The 23,691-nt window shown below is 39.0% G+C and overlaps 1 protein-coding gene across 6 annotated transcripts in view; it reads right to left on the bottom strand.

Annotated features, from left to right (window-relative positions):
* Positions 1-12,480: 12,480 nt before the first annotated feature.
* The window catches only part of MFSD14B (major facilitator superfamily domain containing 14B), a 133,420-nt gene continuing 122,209 nt past the window's right edge, over positions 12,481-23,691 (bottom strand). The window contains exons 8-12 of one of the 6 annotated variants that reach the window (XM_004384214.3): positions 20,728-20,799; positions 19,158-19,270; positions 17,482-17,579; positions 15,608-15,750; positions 12,481-14,965 (exon numbers count right to left, since the gene is read on the bottom strand). In XM_004384214.3, the coding sequence (XP_004384271.1) occupies positions 14,714-14,965; positions 15,608-15,750; positions 17,482-17,579; positions 19,158-19,270; positions 20,728-20,799 (678 nt within the window). In that variant the 3' untranslated portion in view covers positions 12,481-14,713. Of the gene's footprint in view, positions 14,966-15,607; positions 15,992-17,481; positions 17,580-19,157; positions 19,271-20,727; positions 20,800-23,691 lie in introns of those variants that run through there. The other 5 variants (XM_023738593.1, XM_023738594.1, XM_023738595.1 and 2 more) reach the window with 5 other exon arrangements.

The raw sequence follows: 23,691 nt of genomic DNA, 5'->3' as shown, positions 1-23,691 counted from the left end.
AGTAAGTGCTTCAAGTCCTCTTCACTTTCAGCAAGCAAGGTTGTGTTATCTGCATAATTCAGGTTGTTAATGAGTCTTCCTCCAATCCTGTTGCCGCATTCTTCTTCATATAGTCCAGCTTCTCAGGTTACTTGCTCAGCATACAGATTGAATAAGTATGGTGAAAGGATACAACCCTGACGCACACCTTTCCTGACTGGAAGTCCTAGTCAATGCAATAAGGGAAGAAAAAGAAATAAATGACATGCAGTCTTGAAAGGATGAAATTAACTCTAAGTTTCCACTGAACCATGCTGATAACCCAGTCTTATTCATTACTGCATCCCCCCCCCAACTTTCCAACAGAGCTTGCATAATGCTCTAGTTCTTAGGCTGCACTAAGACATCAGGGAGTTCCCTCCTTTTAGTAATAATCTGTCATCATTAAAGAACGCCTAAACATCCATTGTCATAGACCACATGTTCCCTTGAGGTCCAGCAGCATTCATTCACTTGAGTTTCAGAAAATTTCAGAAAGGTTGGAGCTCTCACTGCTTGGAGATCTACCTCCCTAGAGCACCACAAAGCTATTAAAGGTGAGGCCTCACTAGCTCCCTGGGCTCCACCACTGAGTCGTGTGTGGTTCTGCTTTTAGGCTCACTTCCACTCCCACCTTTGACCTCTTTAATTCTGAAAAACTTCTCTTTCCTCTCTGGTTACTCTCCTTCCTCTTTTTCTTTCACAATCATTTGCCATGGCCAATTAAATTCTAAGTTAGTATAATTAGCAATGGAATGTGTTAATTTCCCTTTCTGGAGGGCGAGGAGGTATTATCTTCAAATCTTTCTAGGTGAGAGAAAATAATTACATTCCAGTCTTCCAATGGTGCAGAGAAAAAGAAAACAAAGCAGTGAAGTAAAAAAAAAAAAAAGTGAATGGACTGAACACTCCAATCAAAAGGCAGTGACAGAGCGGACTAAAAACAAAAACAAAAAAACAAAAAACAAGCTCCATCTATATGGGGTCAACAAGACACTTTAAAGACACAAACAGGTTGAAAATAAAAGAATAGAAAAGGTGTATCATGAAAATGGTAACCTGGAGTGGCTATTTTAATATCATGCAAAAATGCTATTAGAGACTCGAACCCATTGCCATCAAGCTGATTTCGACTCATAGCAACCCTACAGGACAGAGTAGAACTGCCCCATAGGGTTTCCAAGAAGTGGCCAGTGGATTCCAAAAGCCAACCTTGTGTTAGCAGCTGAGCTCTGAAACACTTTGCCAGCAGGGCTCCACTACTAGAGACAGTGACTTTTTAAAAGTATAAAATCAGGAAAATACAGCGATAATAATCATATGTACCAAGTAACAGAGCCCCAAATTTCATGAAGCAAAAACTGATGGACTTGAAGGCAGAAATAGACAATTCAACAATGATAGTTGGAGACTTCAATAACTCACTTTCAGTAATGAATATAATAATTGCACAGAATATCAGCCATTACGTAGAAGACTTTAACAATGTTATCAAACAACTTGACCTAACCGACAAATGTCAGATGGCACACTCGACCCAGTGACAGTGGAAGACAGACTCTTTTCAAATGAATATAGAATATCCTCCATGATAGACCATATGCTAGGCCATAAAACAAGTCTCAAATTTAAAAGGATTGATATCACACAAAGATGTTCTCTGATGACAATGCAATTAGAAATAAATCAATAACTTAAAGAAATTTGGGAAAACCATAAATATTTGGAAATTAAATTACACATTTCTAAATAATTCATGGTCAAAGAAGAAATGATGAAATCAAAAAATATTCTGAACAGAATGAAAACAAAAGCACAACATATCAAAATGTATGTAATGTAGTAAAGCAGTGATTAGAGGGTAATTTGTAGCTTTCTTTCTTTCAGTTGCCATTGAGTTATCTGGACTCTTGGTGTGTGCCAGAAAAGAATTGTGTTTTTTAGGGTTTTCAATGGCTGATTTTTTAAATTTATAGATATAACCCCTTATGTCAGAAAAGAAAAAAAATTCAAATTAATAACTTCAGCTTCCACCTTAAGGAACTAGGGGGAGGGAAAGACAGCAAACTAAATCCAAAGCAAGTAGAAGTGTGGAAATAAATTTTAGAGCAGAAATAAATGAACAACAAAAATAGAGAAAACCAAAATATGGTTGTTAGTAAAAATCAACAGAATTTACAAACCTTTAGCTAGACTGCCTGAAAGAATAAGAGAAGAATAAGGGAATACTACTGATAGCCAACACAGCCAGGAGCTGCTTACCTACTCCTTCTGCCCATTAGCAAACAACAGCTTAGGTGATGGCAGTGGGTGTGGCTCAACTGGGAGCTGCTAAGACCAAGCAGAACCTACCCTCTCCTGTCCATTGTTCTCAAAGTGCTGGGTGTGGCTCAAGACAGTCAAACCTAGTTTACTAGCCTACATGCCAAAGAAAGTGATTTGTCTTACTGCACCTGTGTGTCATGATAACCTATGTAGTCCGTAATATTTGTATGTACTTCCTTGTGAGAGATGGTCTAAAAGATTCTGCCTCCCTTTGTTCAGGGAGCTTGATATGAGGTATTGCACCTCCTTGCTCCTTGACTGCATGCTTGCAATGAACACTCTTCCTCCCTCCTTACCTTGGTGTGTCTTTATTGACAAGAAGTTGCACTGAGCAAGACCTGCTTTGGGTAACAAATGCTGGTGACCAGATGGGACCAGTGCTGCCCAACTCTTGAGATCGTCTCTGGCCTACAGGAACTGGTTCTCCCAAGTGCATGCCAGTAATCTTTCTCCAGGGGAGATATGTTTTGGCCCTCAAGGCCAGAGCCGACCTCGGACCCCTCGGTGGTGAACTACATGAAGAGGAGAAAGAACAGTGTCAGGTGCCCCAGGAAGAGGAAAAAAACTCCCTTGGTGAGAACAGAAATGTCCTACTGTTCAGAAAGTGGACAGACGATAGGTCTGGTAATGCTTAGCCAGTGAAGGTCAGGTCAAATATTTTCGTTTTAAATAGGTGTTCTGTTTTAGGTTTTGGTACCATGGGAAATAATTAGAGCATTCTGGAATGTAGTCCTCTAGGGTGTATTTTAAAGAATTGGTCTTACTTTGGCTATGACCCAATGAAAAAGTCTAAAATGGAATTTTTTTGTAACACTGCCTCCCCCAATATGAGCTTGGGGATAGCAAACACTGGCCTGGAAATGGATCCTTAAATTTTGACACCATACTGCAGTTAGATTTGTTCTGTACTAAAGAAGGTGGGATGAGAAAATAGATGTTGAAGCTTTTATGTCATTGTAGTAAAATAAGAATTTGCAGAAACAATGTAAAATCATGGTTCAGACTGAGGTTAAAACTTGGTTTAGCCCTCTGGAAGAGAACTCAGTTTTAGCTGAAAGTCATAGACCTCTCCTTTATCCTGTAAGGCCTTCCTCAGCCCCTGAGGCCTCCAGTGCTGAGATGCTTTCCCCGGTGCATACTCAAAGTGGTGCCCGGTTTGGTCCAGGCACCCCAGAACCCTCAGTGGGGCTATACCCATTAAGGTAACTCCCTGCACTAGGTGGAAGAGGTCAGACACCACCCCCAAGCTGATTTTACATGTGGCGATTCTTTGCCAATGGTTCCAGACTCATGAAAGCATGGGACTTTGTAAGAGAAAAAACGAAGGGGCTTGGAAGTAAAACTTTTGTTCAACAAAGGACTTGAACAACAAAGAGAAGAGACAACCTATGGATTTTTTTTTTTGGTTGTAAGATGCATATATAATTGTTATATCTCTTTGATGAATTGACCCTTTCATCATTACATAATGTCCTTCTTTGTCATTAGTAACAGATTTTTACTTAAAGTCTATTTTGTTTGACATTAATATAGCAACCCCTGGTCTCTTTTGACTACTATTTGAATACAATTTTTTCCCCCATCCCTTCACCTTCAACCTACCAGTGTCTTTGGGTTTAAAGTAGATCTCTTGTGGACAGCTAGTTTGATCCTGTTTTATTATCCATTCTGCCAATTTCTGCTTTTTGATTAAAGAGTTTAATCTATTAACATTTAATTACCGATAAGGAAGCCCTTACTTCTGCCATTTTGCTGTTTTTTGTGTTGTTTTGTTGCCATCAAATTGATTTCAACCCACGGAGACCACATGTGTGCAGAGAAGACCTGCTCCATAGGGTTTTCAAGACTGTGACTTTTCAGAATAAGATAGCCAGGCTTGTCTTCTGAGGCACCTCTGGGTGTCTTATACCTTTTTTCCTCTCATTTTCTACAATTCTGCCTAGTTTTCTGTTGATTTTTTTAGAGTGAACCGTTCTGTCTTCTCATTTCCTTGAGTATATTTTTAAAGATATTTCCTTTGTGGTTACCATGGGGGATTACATTTTAACATCTTAAATTTGTAACAATCTAGTTAAAATTGATTGTTATAAATTGACGCACTGCATTGGGCAAATCTGCTGCAAAAGATCTCTTTAAAGTGTTAAAAAGCAAAGATATCACTTTAAGGACTAAGGTGCACCTGACCCAAGCCATGGTGTTTTCAATTGCCTCAATATGCATGTGAAAGCTGAACAATGAATAAGGAAGACTGAAGAATTGATGCCTTGAATTATGGTGTTCCCGAAGAATATTGACTATACCATGGACTACCAGAAGAACTGTGTCTTGGAAGAAGTACAACCAGAATGCTTCTTAGAAGCAAGAATGGCAAGACTTCATCTCACATACTTTAGACATATTATCAGGAAGGAACAGTCCCTGGAGAAGGACATCATGCTTGGTAGAGGGTCAACAAAAAAGAGGAAGACCCTCAACAAGATGGATTGACACAGTGGGTGCAACAATGGGCTCCAGCATAAGAACCAGGCAGTGTTTTGTTCTGTTGTACATAGGGTCGCTGAGTTAGAACTGACTCAATGGCACCTAACAACAAGTTTAAACTGATAGCAACTTAACTTCAATACCCACTGCTGTCAGGTTGATGTGACTCATTGTGACCCTACAGGACAGAGTAGAACTGCCCCATAGTTTCCAAGGCTGTAAATCTTTATGGAAGCAGACATCTTTCTCCCATGAAGCAGCTGGTGAGTTTGAACTGCTGACCTTTTGGTGAGCAGCCAAGTGCTTTAACCACTGCATCACCAGGGCTCCTTGTAGCTTGTTACTTCCCTAATCAACTGCATAACTATGAGTATGGTCTGTGAGTTGTGTGGCCATTACAACAAATTAACGAACCCAGCAGAGTAGAGAGTGGCATGGGCGGGGGGTGGGGGTGGGGTGGGAGTGGCTCGCGTCAAAAACAATGGATAAGTGGGAAGGTGGAGATACACCTGATCTCCACCTCATAGGAACCAGCTTTATGCTGATAATAACATACAAAAACTGTTCCTGTACCATTCTCTCCTCCTATGTTGTCACAAATTACATCATGTGCCCAATAACATATATATTTTATGCATTTTTCTTTTAAATCTTAAGACATAACAAGTAGAGTTATAACACTAAAATACCATAAAACTGATCTTTATATTTACCCATTGAACGATCTTTACCGGAGATTTTTTTTTTTTCCTTCACTATGTTTTTGAGTTACTGTCTATAATTCTTTTCAACCTAAAGGACTCCCTTTAGCATTTATTGTAGGGCCACTCTTGTGGCTATGATCTCACCCAGCTTTTGTTTGAGAATGTCTTAATTTCACCCTCAATTTTGAAGGATACTTTTGTCACAGAATTCTTAGTTTACAATTCTTTTCTTTCAGCACTTAAAATTTATCAACCTACTGCTGACCATGATTTCTGAGGTGAAAATAGTGCTTAATGTTATTGAGGATCCTGCATACATGCCTATTTGCTTCTCTCTTGTTGCTTTACGATTCTTTACCTTTAATTTTTGAGTTTGACTATAATGTGTCTCAGTGTGAATCTCTGTGGGTTTATCCTACTTGGAGTTCATTGAGCTTCGTGAATGTGTAGATTCATGTCTTTCATCAAATTTGGGTTTTCAGCCATTATTTCTTCAAATATTCTTTCTGCTCCTCTCTTTTTTCTCCTTCTGGGATTCCCATGTCTTATATTGGTGTTTGACAGTGTCCCTCAAGTCCCTGATGCTCTGTTCACTTTTTCTTTTTTCTTCTCAGACTCAATACTCTCAACTGTCCTATCTTCAAGTTTGCTGATTCTTTTTTTTGCCAGCTCAAATCTGCTGCTGATCTCCTCCAGTGAATGTTTCATTTCCATTATTATACTTTCCAGCTCTAGTATGTTTGGTTCATTAAAGAATTCTCTATTGATATTCTTGTTCTGCTCCTGTATCATTTTCCTAATTTCCTTAAGCTCTTTGAGCATATTCGATGTTTAAAAATTTTTGTCTAGTAAATCCATTATCTGTCCTTCCGTAGGATGGTTTCTGTTACTTTATTTCATCATTTTGCATGAGTCATCCTTCTTTATTACTTTGTATGCCTTGTGACTTTTTTTTTTGGAAACCAGGACATTTGATTAATATAATGTGGTAACTCTGGAAATCAGATTCTCCCCTTTCCTCAGAGTTTGCTCCTCTTCCTTTTAAATGGTTGAAGGCTGAAGTCATTCACTTTAACAGCAGGCGCCCCCTCAAAGTGCCAGCTGTTGCTGCTTTTGCACCACTGTTCTCCCTATCTAAGAGTGCTGCCTCTCTCTATTCAAACACCAGGTCCCCCACCTGGGAACCCTACCTATGGCCACTTCAACACACCTGAGACTGTAAGGTATCTGAGAAGCAGGAGTCAATGCCCTGAATACATTAGCCAGATCAAGGAAGAGTCTATAGGAGGTTTCTTAACTTATCCAACAAAGACTAGCCAAGAACAAATTCCTTGCCAGGCACTCTGTTAGAAACAACTAGACGAACGGGAAGTCACTGCCTCAAGCTGGTTACCATCTGGCAATGGAATCATGTGGATGACTTGGTAAGACACTGCCTGTAGTGACAATGTGGACATGCACACATTATCAAAGCAGGAGAAAAGGAACCAGCAACATCCTGTTTTACCAATGTAAAAGGAAGAGCAACTCCCTTAGATGTGTGATGCTAAGTACAATGACGCCATTATGAAGACTTTTAAACATTCCAGATTAGCTCTGCTGAGAATATAGTTGGATTAAAAAAATACACTTTGTTCATGCCTGCTCAATCTTCACTGCTAGATATTGGTGTGGATGTCCTCTCCATATTTAGAGAGACAGAGACCAAGAGAAACGTGTCTGCCGTACATACACACAATAGGTTAGTGCAAGGAGCCAAAGACAGAATTACAGGTTTAAGCTACAACTAGGAAACAATTGGGGGTGGGGGTGGGGGCTCAGAGGCCAACGGGAAGACAGTGGAGGGGGGTTGAACAAATGAAGGACAATCTGCCTTTTTAACAAGATCCTTCAAGTTATTGTGTGGAAAATACATTAAAAAGATAGTTAAATATCATGAAGGAGCATTATTGCTTCAAGAAAATACCATATAGCAGTTCAAATCACTTAGATCTACATGTATCACGTTTCTCCATTGTATGGCTTTTTCACATTTGTCAAAAACCAGTTGGCCATACTTCTGTGGGGCTATTTCTAGGATCTCAACTCTGTTCCATTGATCTATTTGTCTGTATGTGAAACATAGTCTCGCCATCTTTGCTTCTCAGGAACATTCTGGTTGTACTTCTTCCAAGACAGATTTGTTTGTTCTTTTGGCAGTCCATGGTATATTCAATATTCTTTGCCAACAATACAACTCAAAGGCGTCAATTCTTCTTTGGTCTTTTATTCATTGTCCAGCTTTTGCATGCATACGAGGTGACTGAAAACACCAGAGCTTGGGTCAGGTGCACCTTAGTCTTCAAGGTGACATCTTTGCTTTTTAACAATTTAAAGAGATCTTCTGCAGATTTGCCCAATGCATCATTTGATTTCTTGACTGCTGCTTCCAAGGGTGTTGATTGTGGATCCAAGTAAAAAGAAATACTTGACAACTTCAATCTTATCTCCATTTATCAGGATGTTACTTATTGGTCCAGTAATTAATGTAATCATTTTTCATTGTTTCAAACTTTATAAGCTTGTAAGCTTCAGCTATTTCAAATATTCTGTTGTGTGTCATCAATATTTCAAATACAATGTTGTTGTATGTCATCGAGTTGACTCCAACTCATAGCGACTAAATGACAGAGCAGAACTGCCCCAAGGGTTTCCTACGTTGTAATCTTTATGGCTGCAGATCACCAGGTCTTTTCTTCCATGGAGTACCTGATACGTTCAAACTACCGACCTTTGGTAAGCATCCGAATGCTTAACCATTGTGCCACTAGAGCTCCTTTACAAAGAATTTTGATCAAAAGAAAAATAAGGATGGGTTTCTAACCTGATGCAGGATCTACTTTTAATCAGACATTATAACAGAGATAATGCTGTCTCTCTCAAAGCTAGAATACACAGGTCCAGGATTCATGGCAGGAAGTGGAGTGGCTCCTTTCACTATCACACCTAGTAACCCATCTAACTCTGAGCACTGCTGATGGAAGGTTTTGGTTCCTATGGGGATCATGCTGCCACAAGTAGACATAAGGATTCCACTGCATTGGGAGAAGAGACTGCCGCTTGGCCATTTTGGCCTCTTCATTCCACTGAGGTAGTAAGCATATAAGGGGTTACTCTGTTGGCTGGCGTGACTGATTCTGACTACCAAGGGGAAATTAGATTGCTCCCATACACTGGGGGTGAGGAGGGCTATGTTTGGAACCCAGGGGAATCTGAGGCACCTCTTAGTACTTCCATGCCCAGGAGGAAGATTAAATTACAGCAGCCAAAACAAGGCAAGAATGCTGAGGATTCAGATCCTTTAGGAATGAAGGTTTGGTTTACCCATCAGGTAAAGAACCCCAATGAGGTGAAGCTCTGGTGAGGGAAAAGGAAACATGGAATGTGTAGCTGAAGTTATCAATACCAGCTAAGATCTTGTGACCAGTCACAGAAATAAGGACAGGCAGGAGCAGCTGCACACATCTTCCTTGCTTGTTATGTATTTGTACAGAATAAGTATTTTTCTCATCCCTAATTTTTTTTTTTGTTGGACATTAATATTATCTGCTAGTAAGAGAATATTCAGATGGGACTATGACTGTTTTGGGGGGAGTAAAATCAACATAATCTAGAGATGGACTTTTGGGATTTTGTGTCTCATTGTGGGGGGGGGGCGTGTTGTTTGTACCTAAGATAACTGTACCTCCTTGGGTGGAAGAATGGCATTGGTTCAAGGGTGTGTGGGACACATGTTGACTGTGCCAGCTATTCAGTTACTGTCTCTCAGCTCTGACCTGCCCTTCTGTGCTCTGGACATCCACTTTTGCTTTGCTAGCTGGCTGTGTTAGCCCTGCCAACAGCCGAGGCGGATAGACTAAAGAAAGATGAGAGCCTGACTTGTTATTTCCTGTCTGCATCTTATTCCCCTGAGCTGCATCCCAAGGATGCTTCTTCACCATGGCAGTGGCAGCTCCTTCTCATAGCAGATTTCTCCAACATGTACCTAACCAGGTATACTGTGCCAGCCCCAGCCCCAGACACTAGCCCCATGGGCACCTTCTCCAAGCCTAGAAACACCAGCACCAGCCAGCTGGTGGCCTCACTTCAGAAGTCTTAGTCCTAATAACACAGGGCCTTCTCTAAGATTCTAAATTTTAATAATTCAAACTTGTACCCTTTGTTCCCTCAGGACTGGGGAAACTGCATTCATCACCCCTGTGATACCTTAGAGCAGTGGCTGTAAAACTGTGGTCCCAGTATCACCAATATCAGCATCTCCTGGGAATTTGTTAGAAATGCAGATTCTTAAGAGCCACCCCTGGCCTACTGAATCAGTAAGTAATTCTGAGGGCAGGACCAAGAATCTGTGTTTAACAAGTCCTGAAGTTTGAGAATGAACACCCACTGCTTAGAGTTCTCATTTTAGTCTTTCAGATGCTTACTTAACAGTAAACAATTCTTTATATTAAATTCTGTTTAAATAACAGGTGTGGTTTGTGAATAGACCATGACTACTACAGTTGCTTTTAAGAATAAATAGGCTAGATGGCTTCACTGGTGAATTCTATCAAACATTTAAAGAATTATCACCAATCCTGGTCAAACTCTTCCAAAAAATAGAGGAGGAACTTTCCTAAGGCCAACATTACTCTAACTCCAAAGCTAGACAAAGACATCACAAGAAAACTACAGATCAATATTCCTTATGAATAGAGATGCAAAAATCCTCAACAAAATGCTAGCAAACACAATTCAGCAGCATATTAAAAGGATTATATACCATGACCAAGTGGGTTTTATCTCAAGCATGCAAGGGTGGTTCAACATACAAAAATCAGTGTAATACACCACATTAACAGAATGTGAACCACATGAACACCTGAATGCAGAAAAGGCATCTGACAGTACCATTTCATAATAAAAACACTCAACAAACTAGGACTAGAAGGGAGATTCCTCAACATTATAAAGGGCATTACAAAAAACCCACAGCTAACATCATACTTGATGGTTTACACCCTTAGGGTCACTACTGTATTCAACATTGTACTGGAAATCTTAGCCACAGAAATTAGGCAAGAAAAAGAAATGAGGCGTCCAAAATGGAAAAGAAGCAAAGCTATCTCCATTTGCAGATAATATGATTCTGTATGCAGAATATCCTAAAGAATCCACAAAAAAAACTGTTAGAGCTAATAAATGAATTCAGGAAATTGGCAGGATACACGGTCAACACACATACAAAAATCAATTCTATTTCTATACAGTAGTGGCAATGAACAATCCTAACATGAAATTAAGGGAAAAAATTCCATTTACAATAGCATCAAAAATAATAAACACGAACAAATTTAACCAAGAAAGTCAAAACTTGTACACTGAAAACAATAAAACATTGCTGAAAAGACTTCAAAGAAGATACAAATGGGAAGAAGTCTCATGTTCATGGATTGGCAGACTTAATATTGTTAAGATGTCAATACTACCCAAAGTGATTTACAGATTCAATCCAATCCTTATCAAAATTCCAACAGCTTTCTTTGTAGAAATGGAAAAGCTGATCTTCAAATTCATGGAATTGCAAGGGGCCCTGAACAGCCACAATAATACGGAAAAAGAACAAAGTTGGAGGACTCATACTTCTCAATTTCAAAACTACAAAGCTACAATAATCTAAACCTAGGTACCGGCATAAAGACAGACATAGAGACCAGTGGCATAGCATTAGACCCATACATCTATGGTCATTTGATTTTTGACAAGGGTGCAAAGACCATTCAATGGGGAAAGAATAGTCACTTCAACAAATGGTTGTGCAACAACTAGATCTTCACATGCAAAAGAATAAAGTTGGACCCGTCTTACACTTTACACAAAAATCAACTCAAAAATGGATCAAAGACCTAAATGTAAGAGCTAAAATTATAAAACTCTTAGAAAACAAGGGTAAATTTTCATGACCTTGGATCTGCAATAGATTCTTAGATATGACACCAAAGCATAGGCAACAACAGAAAAAGAGAGAAACTGGACTTCATAAAAATTAAAAACTTCTGTGCATCAAAGGATACTATCAAGAAAATGAACAATCAATAGAATGGTAGAAAATATTTGCACATGTATCTAATAAGGGTCTAGAATCCAGAATACACAGAAAGAGCTCTTACAACAATAACCCAATTAAAAAAAATGGACAAGTGACTTGAATACACATTTTTCCAAAGATATTCAAACTACAATGAGATATTAATTCAAACCCACTAAAACAAAACAAAACAAAAACCAAACTCATTGCTGTCGAGTTGATTCCAACTCATAGCGACCCTATAGGACAGAGTAGAACTGCCCTATAGGGTTTCCAAGGAGCAGCTGGTGGAGTTAAACTGTCAGCTTTTTGGTTAACAGCTGAGCTCTTAACCACTGTGTCACCAGGGCTCCTAATACCATATTTTTACACAAATAATGTGCAAATTATACATTAGTGCGCTCATGAAAACACCTCGCAGGGGGAGGGTGCAGTTGGCAAAAAAATGTATAACGCATTATTTGCATTAAAATGTGGTGTATGATCCAGCAATTCCACTCTTAGGTACATAACTGGATGCTGCTGAGTCGGTTCCAGCTCATGGCAATTCCATGTGTGTCAGAGTTGAACTATACTCCGTAGGGTTTTCAATGGATGATTTTTTTAGAAGTAGATTGCCAGGCCTTTCTTCCAATGTGCCTCTGGGCAGATGAGAATCTCCAACCTTTCTGTTAGCGGCCCAACACATTAAGCTTTTGCACCACCCAGGGACTCCCCTAGGTAGATACTGAAGGGAAATGAAAACAAATGTTCACACAAAAACTTGCACCGTGAAGCCGCACTGTTCATAATTGCCAAAAAGTACAAACAACCCAAATGTCCATCAACTGATGAAAGGATTAAAAAAAAAAAAGTGGTATATCCAGACAAGGGAAGATTATTTCGCTATAAACAGGAGTAAGTATTGATACATGCTATAACATTAATGAACCTTGAAAATATTATGCTAAACAAAAGAAAACACAATTGATTTGCATTTGTATGACTGCATATATACGAAATGTCCAAAATAAGCAAATTCAGAGACACAAAAAAGCAGACTGGTGATTGCCAAGGGATGGAAGAAGGAGGAATTCGGGGTAACTGCTATCGGGCATGGGGTTTCTTTTTGGAGCAATGGAAATGCTTTGGAATTAGATACTGGTTGTCTGCACTATGAATCTACTAAAAACCACTGAATTGTATACTTTAAAATGGCTCAAATAGTGAATTGTAGGTTATGTGAATTTTATCTCAATTTAAAAATCTACCTATAATTAAACAAACAATAAAAAGACACTGGTCATACTGGGTAAAGTAACTGCAGTTGTGACAAGCAGTGGTAAAAAGCAGAAATAAAGATGTTATGAGGGCATTTTTAAAATAAAAATATACATATATAAATTCTTAAATGATCTGATTTTTAAAGCAAATTTGAAGGAAGTGTGCTAAAATTAAATTTTTTTTTGAAAACACACACATCTTTTACATTAGTGTAGAATAATTCATTTTAGGTGGAAGCCAAAACAGAATCCAAAAGATCCACGGTACTATTTGCTTCAAAGAAACACAAAAGACATAAAGGTATCCGTTGCAAATTTATTATGCATAGGAAGCTTAACTTAAAAACCAACAGCATAGTAAAAAGATATGTTATCTCCATTCATGGCAGAACAGATTTCAAAATATATTTTATTTTAAATGTATTCAGTTAGTACATAATCCTTTATAAAAGTTGTATATATATTTTTTGTCAATATCTTCATTACATGTATAAATACAAGATTTACACAGCACCCCATCAAAAAATTTAAAACCCCTTACAAATATCTACATATATTTCATACCTATAAAACTTTCAAAGGACTGCTCTGATAAAGGTAGGCCATATTTAATATTCATTTATTGGTGCAGCAAAATACATAGAAATCTGTAAAGTTTTCTTAGTCCATAAAGTATCTCGAAAAATTAGCAAGACACTTGTGAAACTGAGCTTCACTAAACCATATTTTAGAAAGAACTTTGATGTGAATATTCCCATGAGATTTAAAAGTGAGATAAACAGAATGAAATGAAGATTATGATTAAAAACAACTGCATACTACAGAGAATAGTTAAGGCAGAAGTGTGACGGATGGGAAAAATTATTTGAGGAGTCAGACAAGGCAGATGTGGAAAAGTACAAATAGTAACAATGAATTCTGTAAGCCCGAACTTGAATATAAACTACTCTGGTATCTAGTTACTAATTGTTATCCACACTTCGGAATGTTCACATTTGTTGAAAACATTTTTAGAAGCATCCTCCAATTTCTATGTTACCATCAGAATGCTTGATGTGTTTTTCTTCTGTAAAATCACTCTGGATTGGACCTAGACACTAGGTTCAGGAATCTGAGTTGGTAGTGCTACATGATTAAAGAAAAATTTCCTTCATCTGGTAAAAAGATAATCACTGATCATATCTATGACTAGAGGTGTATATGTGGAATTTTATTCTAGATAAGAATAGGAAGTAGAAAGAATGAAAGGAAAGTAAACTTGGTTTTCCTGTGACCCCTGAACAAAGATCCCTGATACTGAGTGACTCTTAAAGTGGCCCCTCATAAACGCCTATGGGCTACGCAGCCATGTGTTCAGAGAAACAGGAAGAAATAAAATGAGGAGGGATTCTTCACCTGAAATCTTGCCAGAGATGGTAGTCCTACTATAATCCTGCACATTCTGCTGAAAAGGGCCTAGAAAGACTGCTGTCATGCTTATTCTGGTGTTATTAAAGGAAAGCTACCCTTTCTCCCAGAGATATGACTTTTTCTATTCAAGCTTCAAAGCTCAGACTCCAGATCTTGAGAGTTGCACATCATTTTCAGGTAAACATTTCAAATCTTACCTTGTTCTAATGTACAAAGAAAAAGAATGGATGAAAAGGAAGCAGGAGGAGAATGAGGAGGATGGAAGGAGGAGCAGAGGAAGTTGCTTATCATACTTGGCCCTGAAGGATGCTAGCATCTCTCCTCCAGCCCCATGAGGTCTCCATGTGGTATGGCTCCCTCCATGGCTCTCAAAGATGGCAGTTGCAAAATCACCCTTTCTGCCGAGTTTACAGTTCAGTGCATTGATTCCCAGGCTCCTCAAAGGAAGAGAGTTCCCAGATGCTGCTGTCTTGCAGCAGCGGCTCAAAGTCTTCCTCAATGCCCCGTTCTGGGGTGTTGGTCAGGCTGCCGCTGATGCTGCTGCTATGTTTGTGAATCCCACTGGCTTTACTGTATTCAGGGATAAACAAAGCAACCACAAAAGACATAAGAACTATACACGCCCCAAATAAGAATGGCGGGCCTGGGATGACAGCTCCCTGATGGGTGTGGGAAACAAATGAAGACGAAGAATTTAGTTAGCTTTTTCCATCCAAAATTAGTCCCGGATGACCCCAAAAAGCACACCATCAAAAAGTGAATCACGGCAATCTCAAAAACCAATGTCCCATTAAATGACAACGCAAGTTCAAACAGAGCTAGTATTTGGAACATGACAAGTAGCAACTAATCACTGCTCTTTGCACCACTTCTAAACAGTTTAACCAAACCTGTAAGCCTATAAGTGACAGTTGTTTATCTCTAATCCCATCCTATGACTTCAGATCATCCACTTCGGTAGATGAACATTAATTCTAGTTTTGCACAGAAATCTATACTAAATTTTGCTTAGATGGAAGAAGGGAAGAAATATCAAATAAATAGAGAATGCACTCTAGCTCAATATTTAAGCTGAACTTTCATGTTTTCTTTTGCCTGGGCTTAGCCAGAGGACAGCATTCTGAATGAAATTAAGACAAATCTTTTACATCAAAGACTCAGGAAGCACTGAACCCAGTACTTACTGTCAAATACAACAGGCATATTACATAAATAAGAACTTGCTCCAAATTTAAGGTCAGAAGATTTTGCCATAATCTGACACTACCATTGTCATAAAACTAGACTTATTACCAATTTACCTGCAGGGCAGCTTGGTTAGAATTCAATTCTGGCTCCATCTCAGTCAGTTCGACGTGGAACATATAGAATATGAAGCCATACAGTGCAGGCCCCAGACCATTGCACAGTCCTCTTATTCCAGTTATGATCCCCTGGGTGACTCCTAAATTAGAACAAAGAGAAGTAAGGGAGCCAGTGTTTTCATTAAAGAATCTGAAGATTTGGAGTTCAACAGTACCTTCTTATAAACGATGATATACTCATTCAGCAGAGCTGAACTGGATAGAAAGCATGCTGAGGAAAGTAGATTAGGAGACTTAGGCCATCATATTTTCATTCATTCCACAAATGTTTTCTTGGTTGTTACTATGTCCTTTTAACATCATTACTCTCTGTCCTAAGATCTAAAAGGAGATGAAATGACAGTATTGTTTCTAAAATCCTTTTGGGGCAGAATTCCTCCAGAACAGCAACATCTGCCTATAAATGGGGAATAATAAAAACCAAAACTTTAATGTTCCCTATTTGCAGGCAATTTCCACTTTTGTACTGATTGAGACTTGCCTGCTTTGTTCATTTAATGGTGCTTTAACAATAACATCCTGCCCACATGGGCACACACAGCCCTTCTGGCTGCTGCACATGCTTCCTGGGCACAGACTCCCATCTCTCACAGCTGCTCTTTGCATTCTGGGCAGCGTCTTCCTAATGACCTGTACTGAAAAATACCAGAAGTGCCAATTTCTAGATATGTCTGGCTTCTGAAGTGGCAGGTAAAAAATTAGCTTGAATCATATGAAATGTGTGTTTTCGTAAGTCAAAAATGGTCAAATATCGGCAACTTAATATCATGTGTCCTAAATAATGCCGACACTTGGAAACATCTGTAAAAACAGCCAAAGAAAATTCGTGTCCTAAGTGACAGGAGGCATGGATGGTACATGTCAGACACCAAGGCAGTGCTAGTTCTCCATGATATGGTGCCCAATTTACAGAATTGACACCTCCCCCAAAACGCGAGGCTCCCGTGGACCACAAAGCTGCGTTCTTATAGCCAGAGGTGGTCACCTGTGGTCTACAAGTGACACTATTTGAAAATGGACATGAATAACATGGCTAATTTCTGATGTGGAGAAACAGGGATAATGAATAAACTATCTTTTCCAATCTAGGTTTTTATTGAAACTTTTTAAAGGACTCTTAAGAATTAAAAAAAAAAAAGAAAAAAAAAAAACCAAAAAATTTCCCTCTGAATTAAGGTGAGCCACTAGGATATGCAGAAAGAAAAGGGTTAATTCTGGCAGCAGGAACTACCAGAAAGGGAAGCCAGAGGCACAAGAAAGAAGGAATTAAAAGTTTAGATGGTGGCGTGCTCCTCCTCATAGTAACTCCTCATTTTGTCTTTCACTTTGTATCCAATTATCAATAACCACACAGATTTACTTTTTCTTTTTCCCCTCAAAGAACAATTTCCTAAATTAAGCTAACAAACTTTGAGTGTTCCATTTTTAAATAACTCATTACTAACTGCTCTATCATTATTTAACAAACACATATTAAAACGGGAGTATAATCTAGTTAATTCTGATGGTAATGGACAAAAGAGGAGTCAAAACTGAAAACAGAAGATGGATAGTTCTATTTCTAATTCTTAGTATTCTAAACTGATGAATCCAGGTTTTCAAAATATAAGATCAAAGCAAAATACAGAGCATAAGAAAACCATCATTTCCCTCGAATTTTCCTATTTGGCAAGATAAATAGGTATGATCATTGAGAAGGGAAGACGCGGTTGCCACTTCTGGCTCTGCAAAGAGGCATCAGAGCTGCTTACGGTTTTGGCAGGGAGGTCTCAGCTGAAAGGGGAAAGCAGTGAGGGTGACAGCGACCTCACCTTGCTGATCAGATTCTGCATTCCGTGAGACAAGGGCGCTGACTGCTGGAAATGTGATGCTGGACATGGCAGCCACGGTCCCTGCTGCCCACATCATCCTGCAATGATAGGACAGGCTGCAGTCAGGGGGGGCTGGCCTGCCCAGGGAGCTTGCTGTTCAGAGAACAATTAGTGGCATAATGTACAAATGTCTTCTATTTTCTCGTGTTAAGTTTTATTTATTTTTCCTCTTAAAAAATGGATTTTTTTCTTTTTTTTTAACTTGGAAGGTTATACATCACACTGTTAATACTGATCACTTCAGGGGCTGGGACAGGGGTAGACGGGCTGGGAGAGTTTCCTTTTTTAATTTTATTTTACTTCTTTCAAAAATCTTTTCGTCTCCCTGGTTTCCCTATTACCAGCTTTAGATATAAGCTTCATGAAGTTCATAAGAGGCTTTCTTTTGCTTATATAAATACTGCATTTTCTCCACTCATTTCCAACTTTCTGCTTTGTACTTCTCAAAGGCTCATCTTCCACTGGCCCTCAAGCTGCTCAGTTTTCTATGCCTGAACAAAGCCAAGGCATATTGTGCCACCAACTGAAAAAAGAGAGATGTGAAGTTTTTTTCTCAGTGAAAGGGGCTTAAGTGTTAGTATTAAGTGTGAATATGAGAAGAGAGAGCTTGTGGCCTAATGGCCAGACTTCTTTGGGGCTGGCTGACACACACGTCCTCGCTGAAAAACAAAAACCCTTTATGTCCACAAAGTCTTTTTAACACTGAATGGGTTTGACTGAATCAGCTAATAAACCAAAATTCATAGGACCAAAATCTTAAAAAACAAGAAGAATCGACCAAGTTCAGCTGATAAGAAGTCACACAGAGAGAAAGACTCTTTTCTCACGTGCGTTTGCTCCCCAAACTGACCACCGACCACTGAAGCTTGTCTAGCTTCTCTAAATTATGTCATCCATTCACATACATAAAGCGAGGAGCAAATCTAATGTTTAAAATGGAGACATGCAATCTGGTATTTGGTATCGAGGCATACATGGAAAGCTACCACATAACAAAACAGCACTCAGGATTCTTTTTATTTCTTCTTATTCCACAGGGTGTATCTTGACCCTCCTTCTTGTTTATGAGAATCTAATGTGCTAGCAGTAATAACTGTCTCAGCACACACATGATTTTGGAAGAGATTTTAATGTTGGTTTAACTCAAATGTTTTACTTTATAAATGTTATGTTACCAGGTCACTCAGCTGATAAGGGCAGTGCAGTCTGCCACAATTGGTCATTTTCCTTCATCTTCTGTTTTGCTTTTGACTATATGCAATGTCTCTAAAAACTGACAAACATGTTTAAAAAGTAGAGTTAAAATGTTACTGGGGACCCTGAGGGTGAGGGTTATGGACACATATTCAATGCTTACTGAAAGACCACTAAGGTGAAGACAATCTTTACAAATAACCCTGAATTACCTAGCTCCACTCTTCCCCAAATTAAAGTCTAAATGGTTTTTGAAACATTGAATACACCCAACCAGCAAAGTTCTATATCATTCCTAAAATTATGCAGCAAAAAAAAAAAAAAAAAAAAAATCCTTGCATCTTTCTCATTGCACTCAGGTTGAGCTTCATTAGAAGACGCATTTGTCTGTTAGTTCATGAGAATCTAAGGAAGAGGCTTACCAGGCCTGAGATCCAAAACCGTACCATGCCAACTGGAACATCTGGAAGCCCAAACCAAGGAGGACAGTATTCTTATTCCCTAATGATCTCATCAAGATGCTAAGAAAGACTGTCTGCAAAGTAAACGACAGAATCTTCAGAGACCATGTAAACACAGAATTTGAATGCAAGCTCTGTAAGTGAGATCCATTCACTGATGACTGGAACCTCTAAAGGCCCACTTCATGGTCCTCAATCTTGGAGACTGGCCAGTACTGATTCAGTTCTACAGGGATGGAGCTTGAAGGCTCTCAGATGGACCTGGGTTTTTCGGTCTCCTCCAATTTACCTAGTGTTCTTCTAGCACTCTCCAAAAGGTTACTGGACCCTTTATCTCTTACTAATAGATGTTCACCAGTTACCAGGATTGGGAAGGAGACACCTGTCTCTTTGGAGAAATGCCAATCATTCAACCATCAGTGAACAGCAACCCTCTACTAAACATTTACAAAATATGTGGGATTTTGATGGAGGTTAATAGTTTTCTACAAAGTTGAGATCTGATCTTAACAAATACATACTCCGCTAAAAATAACTAGTTTGAGATACTCTGAAAAAGAGTTGCATAAAAGATGACTCTGGACTAATGGACTGACTAGAGTTAATATAGAAAATTAACTAAAATCCTGACAACTTGAAAGTTTAAAATAACCTATATTTGTTAACACAGTTCAACAAAAATAAAAAACAGAAAGCCTTTGCCTTGATGCATTTCCATAAGCCTTGTCAATCTTAATATCTGGGAGAAACCATTTCAATATTGGGGGAAACCGTTTCCCAGCCTTCTCATTTTCTCTTACAGAGAGTTACCACAGCAGAGCACTCTGCTCAGCCTACTTTAAAAGCAGCAGGGGGCTGCTTCAGGGAAACACCATGTGACCATTCCACTGATAGAGTGAATGCACTTAAGCACTACAGTGAATTAATTTCAAGGCTAGGTGTCCTCTCTTTTGTGGTCCTAGCTTTATAACAGACAGGGAAATATTTATTCTTTACTCATTATGTAAATTCTAATCCACTAATTTACTACATTTCTTCAATTCTGGGGACAGCAGGCACTGGAAGAGTTATGGATTTTCATTTCTGCTTTTATTTCTATTTACTTTTCAATATTAAAACAATACTGAAGCATTCTCCTAGTTAAGCTAATTTTGCCATATCAAGATTTAGATTGCAATTATTTACCATTTTGGTTAGTATAAAAGTGAACAAAAGAATTAACCCAAAAGAAGTTATAAGTACTCTAAAGAGTACTAAAAGGTTGGATTAAATTCCTCCTAAATTATAACCTAGACATTATATTAAAAATAGTATGCTTCTGTGGACAACAGTATGCTTCTGTGGACTGAATCAATGTGATATTGTACTACAACTATGCAAGATGGTACCATGGGGGATGGCGGTGGTACCTGGGTGTGGGGTTCACGGGAGCTCCCTGTACATTTCTTTGAGGCTTCCTGTGAATCTATGGTTATTTCAGGATAAAAAGTTAAAAAAAAAAAAAAATTAGTACGGTTAAGATGATACTCACCTGAGCCACAATAGACAGAATTCCTACCATAGCTATGAATGCTGCAATTTTAACAGACCCAAAACCTATGACCTGTGGAATGGAAAGAAAACATTTTAGAAATAGAGACATTATAAAAATAGCTAACAATAAATGTTATATTCTCTTTAGCTATTTCGAGGTGGGGCCAAGATGGCAGAGTAGTCAGACACTTCCAGTGGACCCTCTTACAACAAAGACCTGAAAAACACTAGTGAATCAATTATATACGACAATCTAGGAGCCCTGAACGTCTACGGCAAAGCTGAGGAACTGGACTGAGTGTCAGGGGGAGGGAGAGACAGTGCGGAAGCAGCGAGGAGTTGCCAGACCTGACCCAGCGAGAGCCTGAGCCCTTCAGGCCTGATCAGCTCGGGAGTGAGCGGTGAGGCAGGCAAGCAGCCATGCGCGGGACAGCGTATTCCACACCGGGAGAGACCCAGAGGCAGAGAGGCTACTCGGCCACACGGAACCAGTGAGAAACAGCCCTTGATCGGTGAAAAGATAAGTAATTGCATCCGGCCTACTGCGAGGATCAAAAACACCCCCCCTCAGGGAAAAACCTCTCTCCCATTTACCTCCCTGCTCCCTGCTCTGCACCGGGTCCCGGACTGGCTTCAGCAACTGCCGAGTCCCCTGGGCCGGAAGTAGGATTCGTCACATGCCCTGAGCCATTCTCCCGGCCTTGCAGAGAGAACAAATTAACAAATGGGGAAAAAATAAACTCTCCTAAGCCAGGAACCCAGGGTACGCACAGCTCCTCTGCCTAGGCACAGGCATAAGGGATCCATGCTAAAAATACTAGTTTGAGATACTCTGAAAAAGAGTTGCCTAAAAGATGACTCAGCACAGAAAATTAATTGGAACAAAGAAACTGTGAACAACACACAAAAAAAGACATCAAAATGACAGCACTAAAATCTTACCTATCAATAATTACGCTCAATGTAAATGGACTAAATGCACCAATAGACAGAGAGTGGCAGATTGGATAAAAAACACAATCCGTCTATGTGCTGCCTACAAGAGACACATCTTAGACTTAAAGACACAAACTAAAACTCAAAGGATGGAAAAAAATATATTAAGCAAACAACTCTCAAAAAAGAGCAGGAGTGGAAATACTAACCTCTGACAAAACAGACTTTAAAATAAACTCCACCACAAAGGGTAAGGAAGGACATTATATAATGATTAAAAGGTCAATACACCAGGAGGACATAACTATAATAAATATTTATGCACCAACTCCAAAATACATACAACAAACTCTTAAACAGCACTGAAAAGAGAGAGAGACAGCTCCACAACAGTAGTAGGAGACTTTAACACACCACTTTCGGTGAAGGACAGAACATCCAGAAAGGAGCTCAACAAAGAAATGGAAGAGCTAAATGCTACAATCAACCAACTTGATCTCACAGACATATACCGAACACTCCACCCAACAGCAGCCAAGTATACTTTCTTTTCCAACGCACATGGAACATTCTCCAGAATAGACCACATATTAGGCCATAAAGCAAGCCTTAACAAAATCCAAAGCATCGAAATTATTACAAAGCATCTTTTCTGACCATAAAGACATAAAAGTAGAAATCAGCAACAGAAAAAGCAAGGAAAAAAAAAATCAAACACATGGAAACTGAAGAACACCTTGCTCAAAAACTACTGGGTTATAGAAGACTCCAACGAGAATGAAAACACATCCTGTAAGAAGCTTTGGGACACAGCAAAAGCGGTACTCAGAAGTCACTTTATAGCAATAAATGCACACATCCAAAAAGAAGAAAGGGCTATAATCAAAACATTAACCCTACCACTGGAACAAGTAGAAAGAGAGCAGCAAAAGAAGCCCTCAGGTGCCAGAAGAAAGGAAATAATAAGAATTAGAGCAGAATTAAATGAAATAGAGAATAGAAAAACAACTGAAAGAGTTAACGAGACCAAAAGTGGTTCTTTGAAAAGATCGACAAAATTGATAAACCACTGGCCAAACTGACAAAAGAAAAACAGGAGAGGAAGCAGATACCCCATATAAGAAAATGCAATGGGTGATATCACAACAGACCCAAGTGAAATTAGAAGAATCGTAACAGAATACTATGAAAAATTGTACTCTAAGAAATTTGAAAACCTAGAGGAAATAGACAAATTTCTAGAAACTCACTACCTACCTAAACTAACACAAACAGAGGTAGAACACTAAATAAACCCATAAAGAAGAGGCTGAAAAGGTAATTAAAAAACTCCCAACAAAAAAAAGCCCTGGCCAGATGGCTTCACTGGAGAATTCTACCAAACTTTCAGAGACGAGTTAACACCACTTCTACCAAAGGTATTTCAGAGCGTAGAAAAGGATGGAATACTCTCAAACTCATTCTATGAAGCCAGCATAACCCTGATACCAAAATCAGGTAAAGACACCACAAAAAAAGAAAATTACAGACCAACACCCCTCATGAACATTGACATAAAAATCCTCAACAAAATTCTAGCCAACAGAATTCAGCAACGTATGAAAAAAATAATTCACCAGGATCAAGTGGGATTTATACCACATATGCAGGGATGGATCAACATTAGAAAAACAATCAATATAATCCATCACATAAATAAAACAAAAGACAAGAACCACATGATCTTATCAATCAAACTAGAAGAGGCATCTGACAAAGTCCAACACCCACGCATGATAAAAACTCTCAAAAGAATAGGAATAGAAGGGAAATTCCTCAGTATAATTAAGGACATTTATATAAAGCCAACAGCTAACATCATCCTAAATGGAGAGACTTTGAATGGGAACCAGACAAGGATGCCCTCTATCACCACTCTTTTTCAACATTGTGCTGGATGTCTTAGCCAGAGCAATTAGGCTAGAAAAAGAAATAAAGGGCATCCAAACTGGGAGGGAAGAAGTCAAAGTATCTCTATTTGCAGATG

The sequence above is a fragment of the Trichechus manatus genome, unplaced genomic scaffold, assembly GCF_000243295.1.
Source record: "Trichechus manatus latirostris isolate Lorelei unplaced genomic scaffold, TriManLat1.0 scaffold00120, whole genome shotgun sequence".
In the NCBI taxonomy this organism is placed as follows: domain Eukaryota; kingdom Metazoa; phylum Chordata; class Mammalia; order Sirenia; family Trichechidae; genus Trichechus; species Trichechus manatus.
The sequence above is the reverse complement of the archived record's forward strand: the minus strand, read 5'-3'. Positions and strand labels throughout refer to the sequence as shown.